The 20758-nt window shown below is 48.3% G+C and overlaps 1 protein-coding gene across 1 annotated transcript in view; it reads left to right on the top strand.

The window, feature by feature from the left end:
* LOC105890643 (splicing factor SWAP) overlaps positions 1-19624 on the top strand; it is an 86572-nt gene extending 66948 nt beyond the window's left edge. Inside the window, exons 14-18 of the mRNA XM_012816708.3 lie at positions 1689-2041; positions 6063-6212; positions 9354-9509; positions 10956-11028; positions 18536-19624. Of these exons, the coding sequence (XP_012672162.2) occupies positions 1689-2041; positions 6063-6212; positions 9354-9509; positions 10956-11028; positions 18536-18592 (789 nt within the window). The 3' untranslated portion in view covers positions 18593-19624. The remainder of the gene's footprint in view (positions 1-1688; positions 2042-6062; positions 6213-9353; positions 9510-10955; positions 11029-18535) is intronic.
* Positions 19625-20758: the final 1134 nt, after the last annotated feature.

The raw sequence follows: 20758 nt of genomic DNA, 5'->3' as shown, positions 1-20758 counted from the left end.
GCTTCAAATCTTAATTGCTTGTATTCATAAATATAAAACATAAACTGGAACAGATATCGTGATGCATCAACAATCGTTTTATAATTGAACCATTGCCCTTTGAATCGTAATCTAATAGTGAGGTAAAGATTTATACCTCTATCACACACACACACACACACACACACTCTCTCTTATACAAACACACACATAGTTTGTGTTGTGTTCTCACTTGTCGTGCGTATGTATGTGCTCCATTTTCATTTTCTCTTTTCCCTCTTGTTTTCCATCTTGCCCTGAGCGAAGGCTACTCTATCTGGTGCACTCTCAGACTTTTTCTTCCACGTGAGGTGGATGCACGCTCTTTTTTTTTTTTTCTTCCTTCTTTTTCTTTTTTTTTCTTCCCCGAGACTAATTGGGCCACCTCTTTAAAAATGTTCCGTTGAAGACATTGTGTCCTGGTTCTCCCCGAGACTCATGGGAGATATTTGACCTGGCCTCCATGTGCAACACCAGATAATGACAAAGAATCTTGCTACTTATTCTTTCTTTCCTTCTATTTCTCCCTCCCTCGCTCCCTCCCTCATCCCCTCAGTCTCCCTCCCACTCTCTCATACACACACACACACACACACACACACACACACACACACACACACACCCACCCACACATTATTATGTATGCCAGGCTTTGTCCTTCTCCTTCACTGATGTTGTCTCCTCTTGAATATAATGGACATTATTTTTGCTCCAATCCTTTAAGAATGAAACAGTGAGCTGAACGTCACTTGGATGGCGGGAGTGAGCTGGGCATTGATGTGAGGCTAACGTGTGATGTGACTCCAGCGCCGGAGCCCACTAATTTAACCAGACGCGCACATATTGAGCCAATTAACGGCAGCAAAGGCAGGCCAATTATGGCTCCGGCCAGCGCTGCATTGTGTCGCACAGAAACCAATATCGTCCAATTAGAGGAAGAGGAACAGGGGGCGGGGTAATTATGACCCTCTGAGCCATAGGCCCAGCAGCCAACAGGGACGTACACACTCACACTCTCAGGTCATCAGAATGACCCATTGCCCTTTTAGAAATACACACACACACACACACACACACACACACACACACACACACACACACACTGCCCAGTCTTTTCTTTCTGCACATGCACATGCACACACTGGCAGATGTGTCGCCTCAGATGGCCAATCAGAGAATACAGAAATGGAGAAATGGAGGTGGTAAACCCTGCTGTGGAAATGCACACACACACACACACACAGACACTGAGTCAGTCCCAGCTGGAGGGCTGCAGGCGATATTGGATGTTGTCTCTCTCTGAACTTAAAGGCAGTTGGTGCACTAATGATTTAGGCAGGTGCACAGATCTGGGACGGGATTATGGAAATCTGCTTCTACCACTCCCTCGTTGTGTTTCAAGTGCTCTTTTTCCTGCCCTCTTGTCCCTCTCTTGTTTAAGGGGAAAGAAAATCAAGAAAATCTTGTTTCTTTGGATGCTGGTCGATATTTGGGCTTCAAAGCGTCGCACTTGAGTCTGTTGTCTACAAATTGTAATTGTTCTTCCCACTCAACCCCTCTCTCTTTTCCCCCTCCCTTCCTTTCTCTCTCTCTCGCTCTCTCTCACCTTTTCTCTTACTCTCTGTCTCCTTTTCTCTTACTCTCGCTCTCCTTTTCTCTTACTCTGACAGCCAGAGGTCATGCCCATGGCTGCACCTGCCACCCTGCTGTTGATGTCCAGAGTGCCTGCTCTGCCCACGGAGTACCAGTCCAGTGAGGTGCCCGCACCGAGGACCAGCGAGGCGCCAGCGTCGACCTTCTCCGTACCCGCCGCCGTCTCCTCCTCCTCCTCCGCCTCCCGCGGCCCGGCCAGGCAGCGCGAGAGAGAGAGGGGAAGGGACCGGGACAAAGAGAAGGAGAAGAAGAAGAAGAAGACGCACAAGAGGAGGTCAAGGACGAGGTCGCGCTCCCGCTCCAAGTCCAAGTCCAAATCCAAATCCAAACGTGGCTTACCCAGTGCCTACCGCCGGCTCAGGAGGACCAGGTGTGTGTGCGTGTTTGTGTGTGTTAGTCTGTTTTGGTGAGTGTGTGTGAGTCTCGTAGGTGTGTGTTTCTTTCATGAGTTGTGTGTGTGTGTGTGTGTGAGTGTTCCAGCATGGAAGTGTATTCCCGTCCGTGGTCCCATGCACCCTAGTGGTTTCATCCACACTTCCAACAACCAAACATCTCCCCAAACTCATGCAGCACCACCCGCACTGCCACAGAACTCTAACAAGCAATGTTCTTTATCAGTGCAAACTCTGTTCCTTTCCAAATAGGCTCTTAAATGATTTATGCTGTGGAATCTATATCTGCAGATATGTTTTATCATAGCAGGCAGCTGGCCCCATCTGTTGTGGGCTCCCAGCGGATCTTCTCACTGATTATGCACTCCTTATTCATCTCATCCCTTCTTTTTAGATGTTTTCTTTCTTTCTTTCTTTCTCTCTCTCTCTCTCTCGCTCGCTCGCTCGCTCGCGCGCTCACTCACTTTCTCTCATACAACACACACATACACATATACACACACACCACACGCTCTGAGAAATCATGTCCAATTTATCATCAGCTGCTGAACTTGCAGTAATTGCAGCCGTCTCATCCTGTCGTCCTGACAGCCCCTTAATATCATCTCTGTAGATTGAATCATTTCTACCCTGGATTTTAAATCACTTACAGGGTGAATTAAAGACTTAGATTGAAAGCCACCCTACCCTAAACTTCCTCCTCCCCCTCCCTTTCCTTGTCTTCCTCTCAGTCACTCAACCCCCCACAGCACACACACACACACACACACACACACACACACACACACACACACACACACACACACACACACACACACACACACACACGCCCTTGAAGCTGTCCGTCTTCGAATGCACTTTTCTAGTGTGCAAGCTTGCGAAAAATTCTTACCATCTTTTTTGGGAGAGTCAAATTAACTTGCTGAAAGGATTCCCCCCCCCCCACCCCCACCCCCATCATCAGTTAGATGATGTGTCTCCCCCACCCAGGGGGATGTACGTTTGTGTACACACATACACACATTTAGTGTGTGCCTCAGGTACACACATCCTGGGTGTTTGAAGCCTCTGTGTAAATCTCTAATCTGGGTTCAGGACATCGCCCTGAACATCCCTCTCCTCCTGTCTCTCTCTCTCATTCGCTGCTATTTCTATCTCCCAGGAGGAAGCTCCGTGCGTCAGTGGTGTCTCCGCCATGTCATATTCCTGTTGTTCACAGGGTCTCACACTCTTTTTTACACTCTCACTCTTCCACTCCACTGGCTCTCTCTCTCCCTTCTTCTGTCAGTACCTAATGAGGGTGTGATAGTCAATGACTAACATGTGGGTGGCAGCAGTTCCACCGAGGTGACCTCATACGCCCCAGCTATGGCATTACCAAGCCATTAGCATACACACACACACGCACACACAGTCCTTTAAGTTGAAATCGTTAACAATTAAATGCCTCACAGCAATCTGTGCTTTATTCTCCCTCTCCCTCTCTCACACACACACACACACACACACACACACACACACACACACAGACAGACACACACACACACACACACACACACACACACACACACACCACACACACACACACACACACCACACACACACACACACGCACCTCTATTATCATTTCGACCAGAGTCATTTGCAAGTCTGTTTCTCAATGTTTTCTCCAATTACACAAACCCGTATACACACACACACGCACACACTCACACACGCACACACTCACACACACACCTAAAAGCCATGGCATTCCTATTGAGACTGAGTAATTACTATAGTCTGCCCAGTGAGTGCCTAGGTTAGGTCATGTCACCACTGCCCCTTTGAGCTTTTCTTTAAACGGACAGCATCCAACACACAAGCATACACACATATGCACACACACAAGCATACACACATATGCACACAAGCATACACACATATGCACACAAGCATACACACATATGCACACACACAAGCATACACACATATGCACACACACAAGCATACACACATATGCACACAAGCATACACACATATGCACACAAGCATACACACATATGCACACAAGCATACACACATATGCACACAAGCATACACACATATGCACACAAGCATACACACATATGCACACAAGCATACACACATATGCACACAAGCATACACACATATGCACACAAGCATACACACATATGCACACAAGCATACACACATATGCACACACACAAGCATACACACATATGCACACAAGCATACACACATATGCACACACACAAGCATACACACATATGCACACAAGCATACACACATATGCACACACACAAGCATACACACATATGCACACACACAAGCATACACACATATGCACACACACAAGCATACACACATATGCACACACACAAGCATACACACATATGCACACACACAAGCATACACACATATGCACACAAGCATACACACATATGCACACACACAAGCATACACACATATGCACACAAGCATACACACATATGCACACACACAAGCATACACACATATGCACACACACAAGCATAAACACATATGCACACACTACACACACACACACACACACAAGCATAAACACACACACACTACACACACACACACACACACACACACACACACACACACACACACACTTAAACCGGGACTCTGCCCCATTACCTATGTTCAGAAATGTTAATTAGTGGCCTTGTTCCCCTTCAGGTTAAAGGGGGTGTGAAAGACAGTGGCTCACGGTTATTGTGCGTGTGTGTGTGTGTGTGTGTGTGTGTGTGACGGAGAACACACTGATATCCCTCATTCCTGGTTGTGGTATTCCAGCCCAGGCGGTGTCATGCCGTGATTATTTCATTTAAACACTCCACTGAGTAGGTCTCCCCACCCTGTTCTCTTAATGGTGCGATTTCAGTCCTGCCCCCAATTAGACTTGGGTCACCTTTTTTAAAAAGCTACCCGAGACGGCTAGCCTGTGGAAGGAAACGCTAGAACTCCATGCCAATGAGCTCGTCCCGACAGCAGGTTTGTCGAGGTAATGAGGATTGTGTAGTCACTCGTAGAGATTATCCAACAAAGGCGAAGCTTGAAGTGGCGTGGCGTAGCGTAGCGTACCCTACCCTCCCCTCAAGTAGGTTCTTAGCATCGACCACGGGAACTCATTTAAATCTGGTTGGATATGCAGCTCAGTGGGAGAAGGGGGGGCAAAGGTCACATTTTTGCTAAATTAATCAAGGATGTTCCCACTGACACCCATTTCACGGAGTCTCTCTCTCACACCACACACACACACACACACCATCGTGAGCAATTTTGGCTGATACGCCACTTCAAAGCCAAAAGGCCTTAAAACATTTTCAGTAAAGGGAATTTAAGTGAAGAAAATGCTTTGCTCTGAAGCTGTGTCCTCCATACACCTGTATGCCTTGTTTGGTGTGTGTGTGTGTGTGTGTGTGTGTGTGTGTGTGTGTGTGTGTGTGTGTGTGTGTGTGTGTGTGTGGCGGGTGGGAGAGCTCACTGGCAGGGCAGTGTTTGGTGTTTACCATTAGAGTCGAAGAGAGGCCAGTCCAGCAGTTTGCTTCAAAGCAGAGGGTGAGCAAACTTGAACTGCATCCTGGGTAGAGGGGTCGTAGCCATGGGAGCAGGTGTGTCAAAGACTGTTAAATTGGGATGGGGGTTTACGGAGCCCTCCCTCACGCCATGAGGCACGCATACCAAACACACAGAGCGCTCGCTCCAGTCAGAAGTGCCAGGCTTTGCCTCAGGGTGTCCAACTTTTCTTCTGCATATTTTATGGTGGTGTTTCTTTTCCCTTTTTTTCTCCTCTCTCTCCCTCTCTCCCTCTCTCTCTCTCTCCCCCCCCCCTCCTCTCCCCTTTGCTTATTCATCTCATCTCATCTCATCTCTCTGTGGCTTTTGGACCCTCTGCCTCTGTTCTCGCTCCCCCTTCTTATCTTCCTCACTAACTTCCTGTCTCCCTCTGTTATCTCTCCGTCTCAGGTCCAAATCCAGGTCTCCAGGCAGGAGGGAGCGGAGGACTCGCTCGCCCGAGTGGCGGCGGGAGGAGAGAGAGCGCGAGCGGCACGGCGGCAGCAGCACTTATCGCCTGGACAACAGCGCCGGCCTGGGCAGGAAACGCTCTCGATCAAGGTGAGCAGGAGAGGGGAGAGGGGAGGGAGGGGGGGAACTAATTAAGAGCTGTGGTAAGCTGCCTATTGTCTCACAGATACACATACACATATACACACAAACACACACAATCAGGAAATGGGGGATTTAGGGAGTGTGTATTTAAGCACCAGGGGTTGCATGAGTGCGTAGTTCTACAAATCAAGAACTCGTATTCTGACTCGTAGAACTTAATTGCTCGAGTACCTGGGGGGTGGGGCAAACTAATTTAGATCTGTGGTAAGCTGCCTATTGTCTCACGTACACACACACACACACACACAATCAGGAAATGGGGGATTTAGGGAGTGTGTATTTAAGCACTAATGGTTGCACGAGTGCTAGTTCTACAAATCGAGTACTCGTATTCTGATAAACTGGAGTGCTTGGGTACCTGGGGGTTTGGGGTGAGGGGGGTTCGTGCTGGAGGCGTCTAGCATCAGTTGAAAGCAATGCAACTATGACTGGGCACAACGCATACAACTAACGCTATCATCATAAAGATAGCACTTGGTCTCACCTCACACTAGGGGTCCCCAAACTATGGTGTAGGGGTGCAACGGTGAGCAAACTTCATGGTTTGTTTATGCCTCTTGGTTTTGGGGTCACGGTTTGTTTATGCCTCTTGGTTTTGGGTTTCACGGTTTGGTACGTTTTCGGTACAGCAGGGGGTGTCGGAGCAGAAAATAATTGTATTTTTATGAATTTATTTATTTTTCATTTACACATTCAACAACACGATTAACGAGCGCTGAATGTTAATAAAGAGATTCAAGCACTTTCGAGGTTTAGTTGAACTCGCCTTACGCTCATTCAGCCATATAATTTAAACTAGGATGCCAAAAAATGCGAAAGGGGATTTTTCCCGATGCTCCTAGTAAGTGGACACACACACACACACACACACACACACACACACACACGCACACACACACACAGACCAATGCAGTATGATCACTCATGGTGTCTGATCTCTTTTTCTCTCTCTCTCGTTTCTTTCTTAGTCTTCTTCTCTCCGATATCTCTCCCTCTGCCTCTATCTCTGCCACTCTTTCTTTCTTTCTTTCTTTCTTTCTTTCTTTCTTTCTCCGCACTATCAAACCCACCATCTCAATCAAGACGCAGGAGCTGGTTGTTCTGTCGTGGAGTGCGGTTTTGTCAGAGCAGACATAAATTCTCCATCAATTGTCTGCACCTCTGGTGCTGCTCTAAAGGGTCTAAATGTGCTTTATTAAACACACCAAGCATGGATTGTGCAGGATGCCTACCACAGTGTGTGTGTGTGTGTGTGTGTGTGTGTGTGTGTGTGTGTGTGTGTGTGTGTGTGTGTGTGTGTGTGTGTGTGTGTGTGTGTGTGTGTGTGTGTGTGTGTGTGTGTGTGTGTGTGTGTGTGTGTGTGTGTAGTCCAGTCCAGTCCCTGCTGGCAGGCTGCTGTCGCAGAGCCCCCAGAACTCATATGCTCATCCCATTAGGCATGCACTTCCACTCTGTCCCTCTATACCTGCACTCAGAGATGGAGAGAGAGAGGGGGGGGGGATGGACTGAGGGGAGAGGAGGGGAGAGGAGAGAGAGAGGAGAAAAAGAGGAGGAGGAGAGGGAGAGGAAGCAGGATTAGTGGTTACAGCCTGATCACACTGGAGCCACGGCAAGCTGGCACTGTCTTATGTTATGAGTGGTTTACCCAGTAGGACACACACACACACACAGACACACACACACACACACACAGAGAGAGAGCCATGCTGGACTCCTCTGTCCTGGCTAAGTGAACTCTTCCTGTCGGTGCACTTGGCTTGAGCATGAGCATCCTGTTGTCATGGAGATGGTTTACCTGCAGGAGACCAGCCACGAGCCTGCTTAAGCTCACTTAGACCGCTGGGCCAAGTCATGGACGGACGCCATGGCTCTGCGTGCGTGTGTGAGTCTGTGCGCGTGCGCGTTTGTGTGTGTGTGTGTGTACATTGGAAATGCTTCGAAGCTTTAAACCACCATGCTGTCTAATTCCAGATGTTGTGATGGAATACGTCCCTACACTATCGTCATTTGGCATTTCTTGTGTAAAGCCTCTATGCATCTAGGCTCTTACTCAGTGGAGCATGATCAGTCTTATTGTGTGGATACGATCCCACCTTAAAGACACTGAGGACATGTAAAGAAAATGACAAGAAATGTCAAACGTGGGGGGCGCCTGAAGGTCTCTGTTAATGGAACAGAGAGGAGAGAGCAGAGAGAAAGGAGCAAGTATTCACCTGCTGTGTGTGTGTGTGTGTGTGTGTGTGTGTGTGTGTGTGTGTGTGTGTGTGTGTGTGTGTGTGTGTGTGTGTGTGTGTGTGTGTGTGTGTGTGTGTGTGGTGGGGGGGGGAGGGGGGTGGCCCATTTGTGTGGATCCTGTATGTGAAGTGCATGTCACACAGTTGCTTTTGTTGTTGTGGTCACACTCTCCTGCCATGCTGTGCATCAGTTTCTCACCACAGCCCGCTAGCACAAACAAACACACACACTCTCAATCTCACCCTTTCTCTTTCTCCCCAGGGTGCCCTAATGGTGCTAATATGCCACCTCTTGTTGTTCGCTGCCTCCTTTATTGTCCTTTTTTATCTTTGTTCATCCTCTCTACCCCTCTCCCACTGTTTGTTCTATTATCGTCCTCTTTTTTTTCTTTTTGTCCTCCTTTCCTGCGTTCCCTCCTCCATGTCCTCTCTGTCCCGTTCCCTCCCCCATGTCCTCTCTGTCCCGTTCCCTCCCCCATGTCCTCTCTGTCCCGTTCCCTCCTCCATGTCATCTCTGTCCCGTTCCCTCCCCCATGTCCTCTCTGTCCCGTTCCCTCCTCCATGTCATCTCTGTCCCGTTCCCTCCTCCATGTCCTCTCTGTCCCGTTCCCCCTCTGTCCTCTTCTCTGTTTCTGTCCTCTTCTCTTCTCTCTCTCTCTGTCTTCTTCTCTTCTCTGTTTTTCTTCTCCTCTCTGTTTCTGTCTTTTTCTCTCTCTCCTTGTGTATATCTATCTGAATCTCTCCCTAACCCATTCTAATCTGTCTTTCCCTCTCTCCTCTGCTTTGTCCATGTATCTATCCATCTCCCTGCCTTTCTTTCTCCATGTTCATCTCTCTCTCTCTCTCTCTCCAGGTCGCCTCATGAGAAGAAAAAGGGTAAAAGCTCACGGACTCGGGTGGTGAAGGGCTCCTCTCGTTCTCCCTCGGCCTCCCCGGATCGTTCGGGGGTTAAGAAGCGCCTGAGCACCCTCTCAGCCAGCCCCTCGCCAACCACCAGCCCCACATCCAGGTACACACACACACACACACAGGCCGACTCACACCGTACTGCACCACACACACACACACACACAGGCAAACTTGCTCTCAGGAGTGACTTACGTAAGAAAAGAGCTTCATCACCAGGCCTAGGCTCTTTTTGGGGCACTTTTCTGTTTCACCAACCCTAGAGGAGAGAGTTGAGGGACACACCCTAAGATCCTCTCACTTCTCTGACTCACCCATCCAAACGAATGACCCCAGTCTGGAGGTGAACGTGTGTGGTGAGCAGAGCAGAGCAGAGCAGAGCAGAGCAGAGCAGGAGCTCAGTAGAGGTTCAGCATCTCAAACCTCCAGTCAAAGCAAAAGCCCCTCCCCCCCCCCTCGGATAACTCAAACCTCCTCACCTCATGTATTCGGCTGGTACAACCTACTACAGCATTATTTTCTCTTGTGTTACACACACACACACAACCACACACACACAACCACACACACACACATCTCCATCTCACTCACCGTCACACCAACGCCTAGCAACACCTCCGACTACCACGCGGTTGAAAATGGCTAGCTCTCCCCCATAAAGCGCGGCAGTGGCGTCTGGGAGCCGTGCGACAGCTTGACTAATGGCCTGTTCAATAAAGCATGAAAGGCCTCGCCGACACCTCAATACCGATTTAGCTTTTTCACCAGCGGATACCAGACGGAAAAAAGAGAGATGGGGGAAACTGGATGGGGGGAAAAAAAACACATCAAGCTTCTAATGTTTTCTGATTTCCTTTTCTCTACCAGTGTTATGAGATTTTTCTTCTTTTATTTTTTTTTTTTACTCATACACAAGAAATCCACAGAATATATGAATTTCCGAGCGCTGTAGCGGAATGAGATATTCTAATGGCCGTAGTGTGGAATGACGTGAGCTGTCCAGAGAGAGAGAGAGCAGAGAAAGTTCCGGCTATTGTCGAAAGTTTGCTCCAAACTTCATGCCGACTCCTCTGCTCCCGCTGCCCTGCTGCCGGTTGCTTTCTTGTCTGTTCCAGCAGGCCGGTGAATATTTCATACATACATCCATAGTTGCTGTGGTGCTGACCTATGTTTGGGGACTCCACACACACACATACTGTCATTCGTACTCATGCACACACTCATGTACACACACACGCCCACACACACGCCCACACACACACACACACACACACACACACATATATACTGTCATGCGTACTCATGCACACACACACACACACACACACACACACACACACACACACACACTTCTAGTACCGCACATCGTCTTACACACACTAACAAACCCCTATCTTTCAGGCGTTCCTCCAGCTCAGCAGATGGCATTAATACTGCAGAAGACCCTTCTCCCACAAACTCAGACAGACGTCCAATTTACACGTCCTCTGCTCACTCGAGTCTTGCTCTCTTCCTCTCTCCTTCCCTCCCTCTCTCCTTCCCTCTGCAGGGATGGCTCGCAGGAGAAAGACAAACAAGTTTCGTCAGCCATCGTCTCCTCCGTCCAGTCCAAAATCACTCAGGTAGGTCTGCTGTTTGTCCCCTTTTCCCTCAACACACCTGACATTTGCTCAGTCTTTGTGTGTACCTATACTGAGACAGAGAGGGAGAGAGGAAGAGAGTTTGTATTTGTGTGTGTGTGTGTGTGTGTGTGTGTTTGTGTGTTTGAGAGGGAGAGAGCGGGTGTGATGTCCAGGAGGCAGGGGCTTGTGTTCGTCATCGGCTGTCCACAGTTGACTGCGTTTAGATCAGATTGCACTCAACAGCCACTGGCCGTCATTCAGTGTGACACCAGGGTAGTTGATGCAGACTTATGGTCATGTCCTCTTCCCCCCAGAGGCTCTGTGTGTGTGTGTCTGCCATCACAAGACTCTAATCCTTCAGCAGGATCTCATTTAAGCCTGGCTGCACGAGTGTCACAGATGGAATGCGAGATACAGTTTTTTTTCCCTCCATTCTTTTGCCATTTCTTTTCTTGTTGCCCCCCTTCTTTTCATCCTCTTGATCACCTCCGCTAGCTCAGTAGCGCGTGGTGTCCGCAGCGCCACCAGAGGCATATGGCCTCCATCTCCGTAAGCTAACGTATGCTAGCAGACACATCACAGTTGCCCTCTGGCCTCCATCTCCGTAAGCTAACGTATGCTAGCAGACACATCACAGTTGCCCTCTGGCCTCCATCTCCGTAAGCTAACGTATGCTAGCAGACACATCACAGTTGCCCTCTGGCCTCCATCTCCGTATGCTAACGTATGCTAGCAGACACATCACAGTTGCTCTCTGGCCCTGACAACCTGCTGCTGCCCCAGCTCATGACGGTAGGCAAGGCGGTTCAAGGGTGCCCCAGGCATCGGACCCAGCCTCCACGCAGACGTGCCAGGCAGCCCCGAGCCTCCCCCGGTCCACATCCTCCCCTTGTCTCCAGCCCCCCCAGGGGTAGCCCTGATGCACTGCTGTCGCAAATCGATCCTGACACACTTGAAACTGACCAGGTTGTCCGCGGGGCCGTCGAGAAGACGCAGGCCTAATGCGAACCAGCAGCCCCTCCCAAGGACGAGAGTGAAAGCACAAGAGCACGCCTGCCTACACACACACACACACACTCTCTCTCTCTCTCACTCACTCTCTCACACACACACACACACACACACACACACACACACACACACAGACACACACAATCTCTCTCACACGCACACCTTTCCTTCAGGGTTTTCCTCCTACCGAGTGTGGGGCCTCCTGAGGGTGCTGCACGAGGCTGTGAGCTGCGGCCCTCCCGAGCGGAGACCAGGGGCTGGTGTTTGAGCTGCAGTGCGCGTGCCGTGTGCGAGAGCAGTGTTTGATCCCTGCCTGAGAGGTATACTCAGTGGACGAGAGAAAGGGGGAGGGGTGGTAAGTGGAGGAGAAGGAGGGATAAAGGAAAGGGCAACAGAAGACTGAATTGGAAAAATAGTGAACAGCAGAGGAGAAGAGAAGAGGAAGAAAGGAGACGAAAGGAAAGGCACTTGGTGTTAGCTGTGTGGAACACTGCACCTGCCACGTTCCGTTTCAAAGGGCAGCGTTAGCCGTTTGCCGTTTGACGAACATAGCAGTCACCCCACCCACTCAACACCCCCCCCCCCCCCCCCCCCCCCACCTCTCCTCTCCCTTTAAAAACCTCCTGTCAGCTGAACAGGTCCTGGAGGGTTTTTTTCTTCTCTCCTCTTCAGCAACTTGTGTTCCTCCCTTCCTCCCTCATGTCCCCGCACCCTGTTAATTAGCATGTGTGTTGCTTATAATTGAATAGGAAGAGTGATGGAGAGATTGAGAGAAGCTGCTGACTGACAGATGACTGATGGTCTGATAATACAGTGCAGTGTGTGTGTGTGTGTGTGTGTGTGGGGGGGGGGGGGGGTTGGGGTGACAAGTGTGTGTTAGGGGGGTGCCAAGAGTTGACTGGCAGGTCATTAATTTGCCATCAGTAGCTGAACACACTACTGTGTTTGTGAAGGTGCACTGGAGTGGTGAATCACTTGTCACAGGTAGAGTGTGTGTGCGTGTGCGCGTGCGCATTGTGCACATATGTCTGAGCCTAAGAGGATCTCTCGCCCAACTATGGAAAACTTTACCAGAGAGAGACCAGAGAGCTGTGGAACCTCAGAGTGTCAATCCTTCAGCCTCTCTGTCCATCAGTCTGTCAGTCGTTCAGCCTCTCTGTCCATCAGTCTGTCAGTCCCTCAGCCTCTCTGTCCTTCCATCTGTCAGATCCGTGAGAAAGAAGTGAATTCCTAGAGCTGACTTATTCCAGCTCTCCACTGTAAACAGCCCCTTTCAGGCCACACCAGTGCGTAGACAGTGAAGCGCGCTAACATATTCCTGATGGCGCATGAAATGAAATGCCTTGTAGATATGTGGCCGCCGGAACGTTCCCCAGTCCCACTGGTTGATAAAAGGAGTGATTTAGAATGAAGGGGGAAGTATGGGAGGGAGCCTGTGGCCTTTTTTTTGTTTTGTTTTGTTTTGTCTTGTGTTGTTGTTTTTTCTTTTTTTCTAAGAACAGAGTACTGTGAGACTGCTAATAGGAGAGAAGTGGGATGTTGGTCCTGTTATCTACAGCAGTGGAAGACTGGTCTGCATAACAATAGGCCGGTGATTGTATTGTTTACAGCTGAATGCTTCTGCGCATGGACCTCTGTCTGTGCAACATTAAAGACGTATTTATTGTGCAAATGGGCCTTTAACAGTGAGATACGTACAGGGTAATTAAATGAAAGTGGGCGTCCAAGAGCGGCTCCGCTAACTACCACTGTGGAAACTGACCCCAGAACAGCGGATGTATGGATGTGAGAGAATGCGAGTTGTAGGTGGAAGCAGCTGGCATTCATGCGATCAGAGAGCGGCACCCCTCAGCCGTGATGAGAGATGAGAGACCACAAACTGCAGGGGGGAAAAGGACGCTTTGAAGGGACCGGTCATATTCACCTCTCTGCCAGGAATTTCAGCACATGGGTGGCCTTTTGAGAAATGGACTTGTTCAGTGACCGAGTCTATTACAGATCACATCATCTCCTCTCCTTGACCCTCTCGTGTGGGGAAATAAGCTTTTCGTGGTGTATTTATGGCCATAGCCGCGGTGTATGGTCTGAGTCGTAGGGCTGAAGACGACATTACTCATCCCCGTGAAAATTCTCTGTGTGTGTGACAGAAAGAGTTAACCCCAAGCCTTGTGTTGTGTAATTATGAGTAATTAAACTGAAGCTTGTGTGTAATCCACTCAGGTCAAGTGAGTTGGATAGCTGTGGTTGTGTTTCATTATGCCTCTGTCTGCCGTTTCCTTTGTCTTTCTCTCCATCTCTCTCTCTTATTAACATTTGCTTCAGATGAGGATTCTTTCTGTTTATCAAAATCACCTTTCTCCTCCTCCTCCTCCCCCTCTTCCTCTCCCTCTCACTCGCTTGCTTCATTCCGCGTCTGTTGTGAAAAAACAGCTGATGGAGTTATTGCTCTCAGAGGGGTAACCATTGGCAACTGCGCTTTAAACAATGTCCAGATGTTTTATGGGGTTTACAGAAGGTGTCCTTGGCCGGGTGCCGCACTTTTGCCGTCACCATGACACAACTCTATTGTCAACACAGACGCGCACACACACACACACACACACACACACACACACACACACACACACTTTTGAAAGACTGCAGAAGTTTGCAGAACATTAAACTTTATGGTTCTCTTCCCTCAAAGTATGTCTATGGGAGTCCTAAGATGCACTCCTGCAGCTCCTGGAAGGGGCTCAGAGATTTAGCGACTGCCTTTAGCGTCATCTCCATTGATTTTTGTATGGGCTTGTGCAGCTCACTAGCTAAGCTAAAATCTGACTTTTCACCAATACAAATGTATTTAGGTGACATTGAATGAAGTATACATTTTTGTAATTTCTGGATTTGAGAGTTTGTTCCAGATCAATTTTAGATATGAGTAACTATCTACCCTGTCCAGTATCTATAGCCCCATATTGCCCTGCATTCTTCGAAAAACCAGGAAGACCATAGTTAACATTATTCACCCTCTGTCTTACTATGCTAGGAAGAAAAAGTACATTATTTCTGAAAGGGAATTTTCCCTACCACAGGGACAATTGACCACATCAAACAAAACCTCATCCAGTATACTTTCAATTTTAGTTTGAACTATGTTGATACATTGGTTAAACGCATTTGCTAGTGAAGCATTAATCCATCAATTGAGATGATGGAAAACCGCTTTGGAGAATATTCAGAACTTTGACTCCGATGGCATTGTCTTGAGGCATTGGACACACGATGCTTACCGTTCCGTAAACGTTTTCGGCCCCGTGATCCCAAAATATTTCTGAACTCTCATATTCTGGATCCCCTGTTCTCCCCACTTGTACGTATAGTCTCTCTGTCTCAAACAGACACGCACTCACCGCTTGAAATAAGGTGGCACCGAAAGAGAGCTCGCTCAAACAGCACTCGCCCACTTCAGCTCCTATCCTTTGGACATTCTCCTTCCAGTATACACGCACCCTTTTGTTTGTTTGTTGTTTGTTTGTTATTTGTTTGTTTTGTCTATTCGATTCGAGACCCTTTCTTTGCTCAGCTCTGTTTGTCTTTCCCCCTCACCACTCTCAAACATCTGCACGTGGGGGTAAGGATTGAGTGTGCAAGAGACGGAGAGAGGGAGAGAAGGAAGGGGGGGGGGGGGGTGAGGAATGTCAGAAAGCCTAGGGTTAAGTCTTGTGGTTTTGTTTTGATGTAGCCTGGCACAAGCCCCCACTCTGTTGGGCTGAGGTGTGTGTCAGCTGTGGTTGGGAGCTCTTTAGTGAGACACACACACTTAGACACACACACACACTCAAATACACACACACTTTGCAAGATGTTAACTACATAATTTATGTGCCACGACATTGTTTTTGTTCTTTTCTAGCCGACCGGCACAGGCCTAAGTTCACCATTAGCTTCACTTAGACACACCATTTGTTTTATACATAAACACACAAACACACACACACTGACATACTGCCACACACACACACAAACAAACACACAAACACATACACAGACATACTGCCACGCACACGAGCAAACACTTCTGGGTTCATTCTGTGAGTGCTGTCCAAACAAAATAGTCAGAAACGGTAAACACGCTCAATATTCATTGAAACTCTTAGAGATCGCAGCGAAAAGAGAGAGATGCCTTTCAAATGATTGTGTTTTTGTCTGTTTGTGTGTAGTGTGTGTGTGTGTGTGTGTGTGTGTGTGTGCGCGCTCTTAGTAGTGTGTCAGCTCCTCGCAAAGTAAACATGAACTTTCTGTGTAAAATGAGGTATTGGCTGCTGCTTTAATACCAGTTCAGACGAGGGAGATAAAAGGAGAAGCCCACTGGACTCTTTGTTTTAATCATTCAGTTTTGAGACCAGGGAGGCAGAGAGGAATATGTGATGTATGCAGAAATATGCTAATAAAACAAGGGACAAACAGGATCCGGCTGGAGGGGAGGTGGATTACTAGTGGAACACAAGTGGAACAGAGACTCATGTGTTACTGAAGACACCCCCTCCCTCCCTCCCACCCTCCCACTGCTAATGCATGACGCGGCTCCTGGGCTCCCTGCAGTCTAATGAAGTATACTGTATGCAGGTACCAGTCTAGTGAAGTATACTGTATGCAGGTACCAGTCTAATGAAGTATACTGTATGCAGGTACCAGTCTAGTGAAGTATACTGTATGCAGGTACCAGTCTAGTGAAGTATACTGTATGCAGGTACCAGTCTAGTGAAGTATACTGTATGCAGGTACCAGTCTAGTGAAGTATACTGTATGCAGGTACCAGTCTAGTGAAGTATACTGTATGCAGGTACCAGTCTAGTGAAGTATACTGTATGCAGGTACCAGTCTAATGAAGTATACTGTATGCAGGTACCAGTCTAGTGAAGTATACTGTATGCAGGTACCAGTCTAATGAAGTATACTGTATGCAGGTACCAGTCTAGTGAAGTATACTGTATGCAGGTACCAGTCTAATGAAGTATACTGTATGCAGGTACCAGTCTAGTGAAGTATACTGTATGCAGGTACCAGTCTAGTGAAGTATACTGTATGCAGGTACCAGTCTAATGAAGTATACTGTATGCAGGTACCAGTCTAGTGAAGTATACTGTATGCAGGTACCAGTCTAATGAAGTATACTGTATGCAGGTACCAGTCTAGTGAAGTATACTGTATGCAGGTACCAGTCTAATGAAGTATACTGTATGCAGGTACCAGTCTAGTGAAGTATACTGTATGCAGGTACCAGCTGCCCGAGGATACCACTCAGGGGAGCACTGAGGCTTACATAGAATTTTCCCTGCTTCCCTATACATATGAACATACACAAATTGAAACATGCACACATTCTCACTCACTCATGCACATGCGCACACACACACACACACACACACACACACACACACACACACACTCACATACTCACATCCTCACATCAGCGTGATCCTCATACAGAGGGATAAAGGCATTCAGCTGTCACTCGAGAGCTATGATGCCATTCAAGGGAGGTGGAGGTGGGCAGTAGACGGGTGAGTATGAGCGAGTGAGAGAGGGGAGGGGAGTGTGTGAAGCAGAGCAGGAGTGCAGTGTGCAGAAGAGAAGATGGGAAGAGATTAGGCACCTGGAAGAACAAGGGAAAGGAAAACAAGGGGGATTAAGGGGATGTAATGGATGCAGTATGCAGATGAAGAGCTTGTGTGAGAGGGAGGCGATTGGGAGAAAAGAGAAATGGAACAATAACCCAACAATTGTTTTGTGTGAGGGAGTAGGCAGGAGAGATGATATTCTAAACGTCTTTCCTAAGCTGGCCACCCTCGTCGTTCGTCCCGCTGTGTCCTGGCAGGAGGCACTTTTCAGTTCACCTGCCCAAGTGTGCTCTTCTCCTAGCAGGCATCAGCGTGGTGTGGAACCCCAGCCCCCCGCCCAACCCCCACCCTTCAGTCCATGTCTAAAAACTCTCCTTCCTGACCCGTGTACAGAAGAGGGCGTACGCTTTGTATTCCGACTGGCCTTTAGGAACAGCTGCGGTCCTGCTTGACTGGACGTACAGTGCTGACACTGACACACACACAAACACACACACACAAACACACACACACAGAGGCTGTTTTTACCAGAGTGTTGCCCTGTGAAAAGCCCCTCCTCTCTGTCCCTGCTGCCATGGAGGCACTGGTGCTATGTGACGGGCGGAGGCCACAAGGCCTGAGTGATGTATATGGAGACGGGCGCCATTTCTGGAAACAGGAACTGTTTGACATGCAGTTGGGGCTTTGAAGCCAGTCTCTAATTATACACGTCTTTGTGTGAGCATCTGTGTTAGATAAAGCCTCTCTCCAATACCCACCCCCCTCCCCCTTTTCGCATTGTGCTAAATGGTCATCTTTCTCTCATTTGTATTTCAGCACTTAATGTTGTATTCATTGGGCGCTCCAACCACTTCATCCCCCTCTCTCTCTCTCCCTCTGCTTCCCTCCCTCAGGATCTGATGGCTAAAGTGCGGGCCATGCTGGCTGCCTCCAAGAGCAACCCCTCCTGAGGACCCGCACCACTGGAGATGCCTGCTGTGCAACAGGAGAAGTGTTTGTGAAGGAGGAGAGAGCTTCAGAACAACCGTCCTCTGCCTCACCACCAGAATAAAGGCATCGACAACACGCACACACATGCGCAAACAAACACACACATACATGCACACACACTAGTGGCCTTCGGCAGGAGAGTGTGCCCCCTCCCCACACACACACACACACACACACACACAGACACACACACACAGACACACACGCGCACACACACACAGCCTGTCTGCAGGGAGGGCAGCCAAGGCCCCCAGTTTGTTTCATTTGCTTTAATGTTTTTATACCCTCACGTTTCATCCGTTTGGGGTTTGGTTGTGTTGACTTTCTGATTTTAGCATTTGTAGTTTTTTTGTTTTATTTTCACCACCGGGTTTGTAAGTTCTCAACTCACCTGAGCCCCCATCCCACTGGGAGGAAAATGGCCGCAGGTAGGAGCATAGCAGATAGGAGAACCTTGCTCTGCAGCCCAGGGAGCTGAGGTCTGTCACTTCAAGAACAGGTGGAAGCAGCGTTCATCCTACACGGAGACCATTTCGACTGTCCTTCACCCCCTTTAAAATCAAACACTACGCCAGGGGAAATGCATCCTAACACTATGCATGATGTCTCTCAAAGCAAAGAAATGGACAGCAAGCAAGAAACTTTTAAGGAAGTTAAAGTCATTTGTGGATGTACCTGGTGAGTCTCGCTAAAGAAGTGGATGGTGGGGGGGGGGAAGCCAATTTCCTCCAATCTGATGACTGCCGTTTCTTGTGTAATTGGCACTGCAGCCAGGGGCCCTACATTAATGTCCTTCTGTGAAGGATTGTATCATTTGGCATGCTTTCTCTTCCTATCTCCTTTCATTTTCTAAGCAGGTCAGGTTTTGTTCTCCCTCCCTCCATCTAAGTTCTACTGCCATCTTTTTTTCCTTCTGTTTATACAGAACTTATTGCGCAGATGCTTTCTATAACATGAAGTGTTAATAAAGATTTGAATGGTAAATAAAAAAACGTTGCTTGGTTGTGCAGTCATTGGTTGAAGATAAAAGTAAAAGCAATTCATAATGTTTCTAAAGTGAAGTTTTTAAATTCTTCACTCCTAATTAACATTTATGAGTGCCTCTACTTGTGTGACGGCAAAAGATTTTATTTCCAACTGAATATCCACAGGCCGTTTACGCTTTATAATTTCTTAATATTTTCCCCTAATATGTATAAATGCCAATTAAAGTCTCAAAATGTGTTCATTAGTTATGCCAGTAGCTATGTCTGGAATTTTAAAAGCAACTGGGAATATGGATCCAGTCAAAGTTGAACTCCAACCCTGATAAACAGTTCTCGTGCTCAGTCTGATTTCCATAATGAGGAGATGTGAGACAGAGTGCAAGGTGACTAGAGAGCACGGCGCGGCGTGCTACACGAACGGCCATGTTTGAAGCCTCTGCCTCTGGAGGAGTCTGTCGTGTCTGTGACGGTGAGAGCAGCGTGTTGAGCAGGACGTGCTCTCCCCTGAGGGGCTGCAGCAGTAGGCTGGCTGGCTGGCTCTCCCTGGGGATGCGGTGGTGCTGGTGAAGGAGGAGAGAGATCCGGCTGGATCTGTTGGCTCCCGGGGGGGGACCCAGAGCCCAGCGCTGCCTCTGTCAGCCATGCTCTGGTTGGACTGCTCCTCGGAGGCCTCTCCTGAAATGTGACGTCTCCCTCCACTCTTCTGTTTCTTTCTCTCTCTCTCATCTCTTAACAGAATGGTATCATCTTGTCATTTGCTTCTTCTCACTCCTTCAAGTTTGCTCTTTGAATTGTGCTCTGTGAATCATCTTCCCTTTGTTGCATATTCCCCCACCCACCCCCCCTGCCTCCCACCTCCTGTCCTTTGTCATTCTGCGTCTGGGTACTTCTCACATTTCTGTTGGTGTAATTTCCCCTCCATCCATTATTCCATCTATCCATTAGCCCCAACAAATATGGTGTCTGCCACTCTGAAAAGGCTTTAAATTGATTATAGCTGGCAGAGGAGTAAACCTCGGATAAACCATTAAAGTTTAGTTACAGAACAACAGCACTTTGGGTAGTGCTGAGAGCTTTTCATTGATTACTTGTGGGTTTTTCTTTTTCCTCTGCGACTAATCGCCCTCATCAATGTATTTC

Source organism: Clupea harengus, chromosome 12, assembly GCF_900700415.2.
Source record: "Clupea harengus chromosome 12, Ch_v2.0.2, whole genome shotgun sequence".
In the NCBI taxonomy this organism is placed as follows: domain Eukaryota; kingdom Metazoa; phylum Chordata; class Actinopteri; order Clupeiformes; family Clupeidae; genus Clupea; species Clupea harengus.
Note: the sequence above shows the minus strand (reverse complement) of the source record. Positions and strands in the feature narration are given on the sequence as shown.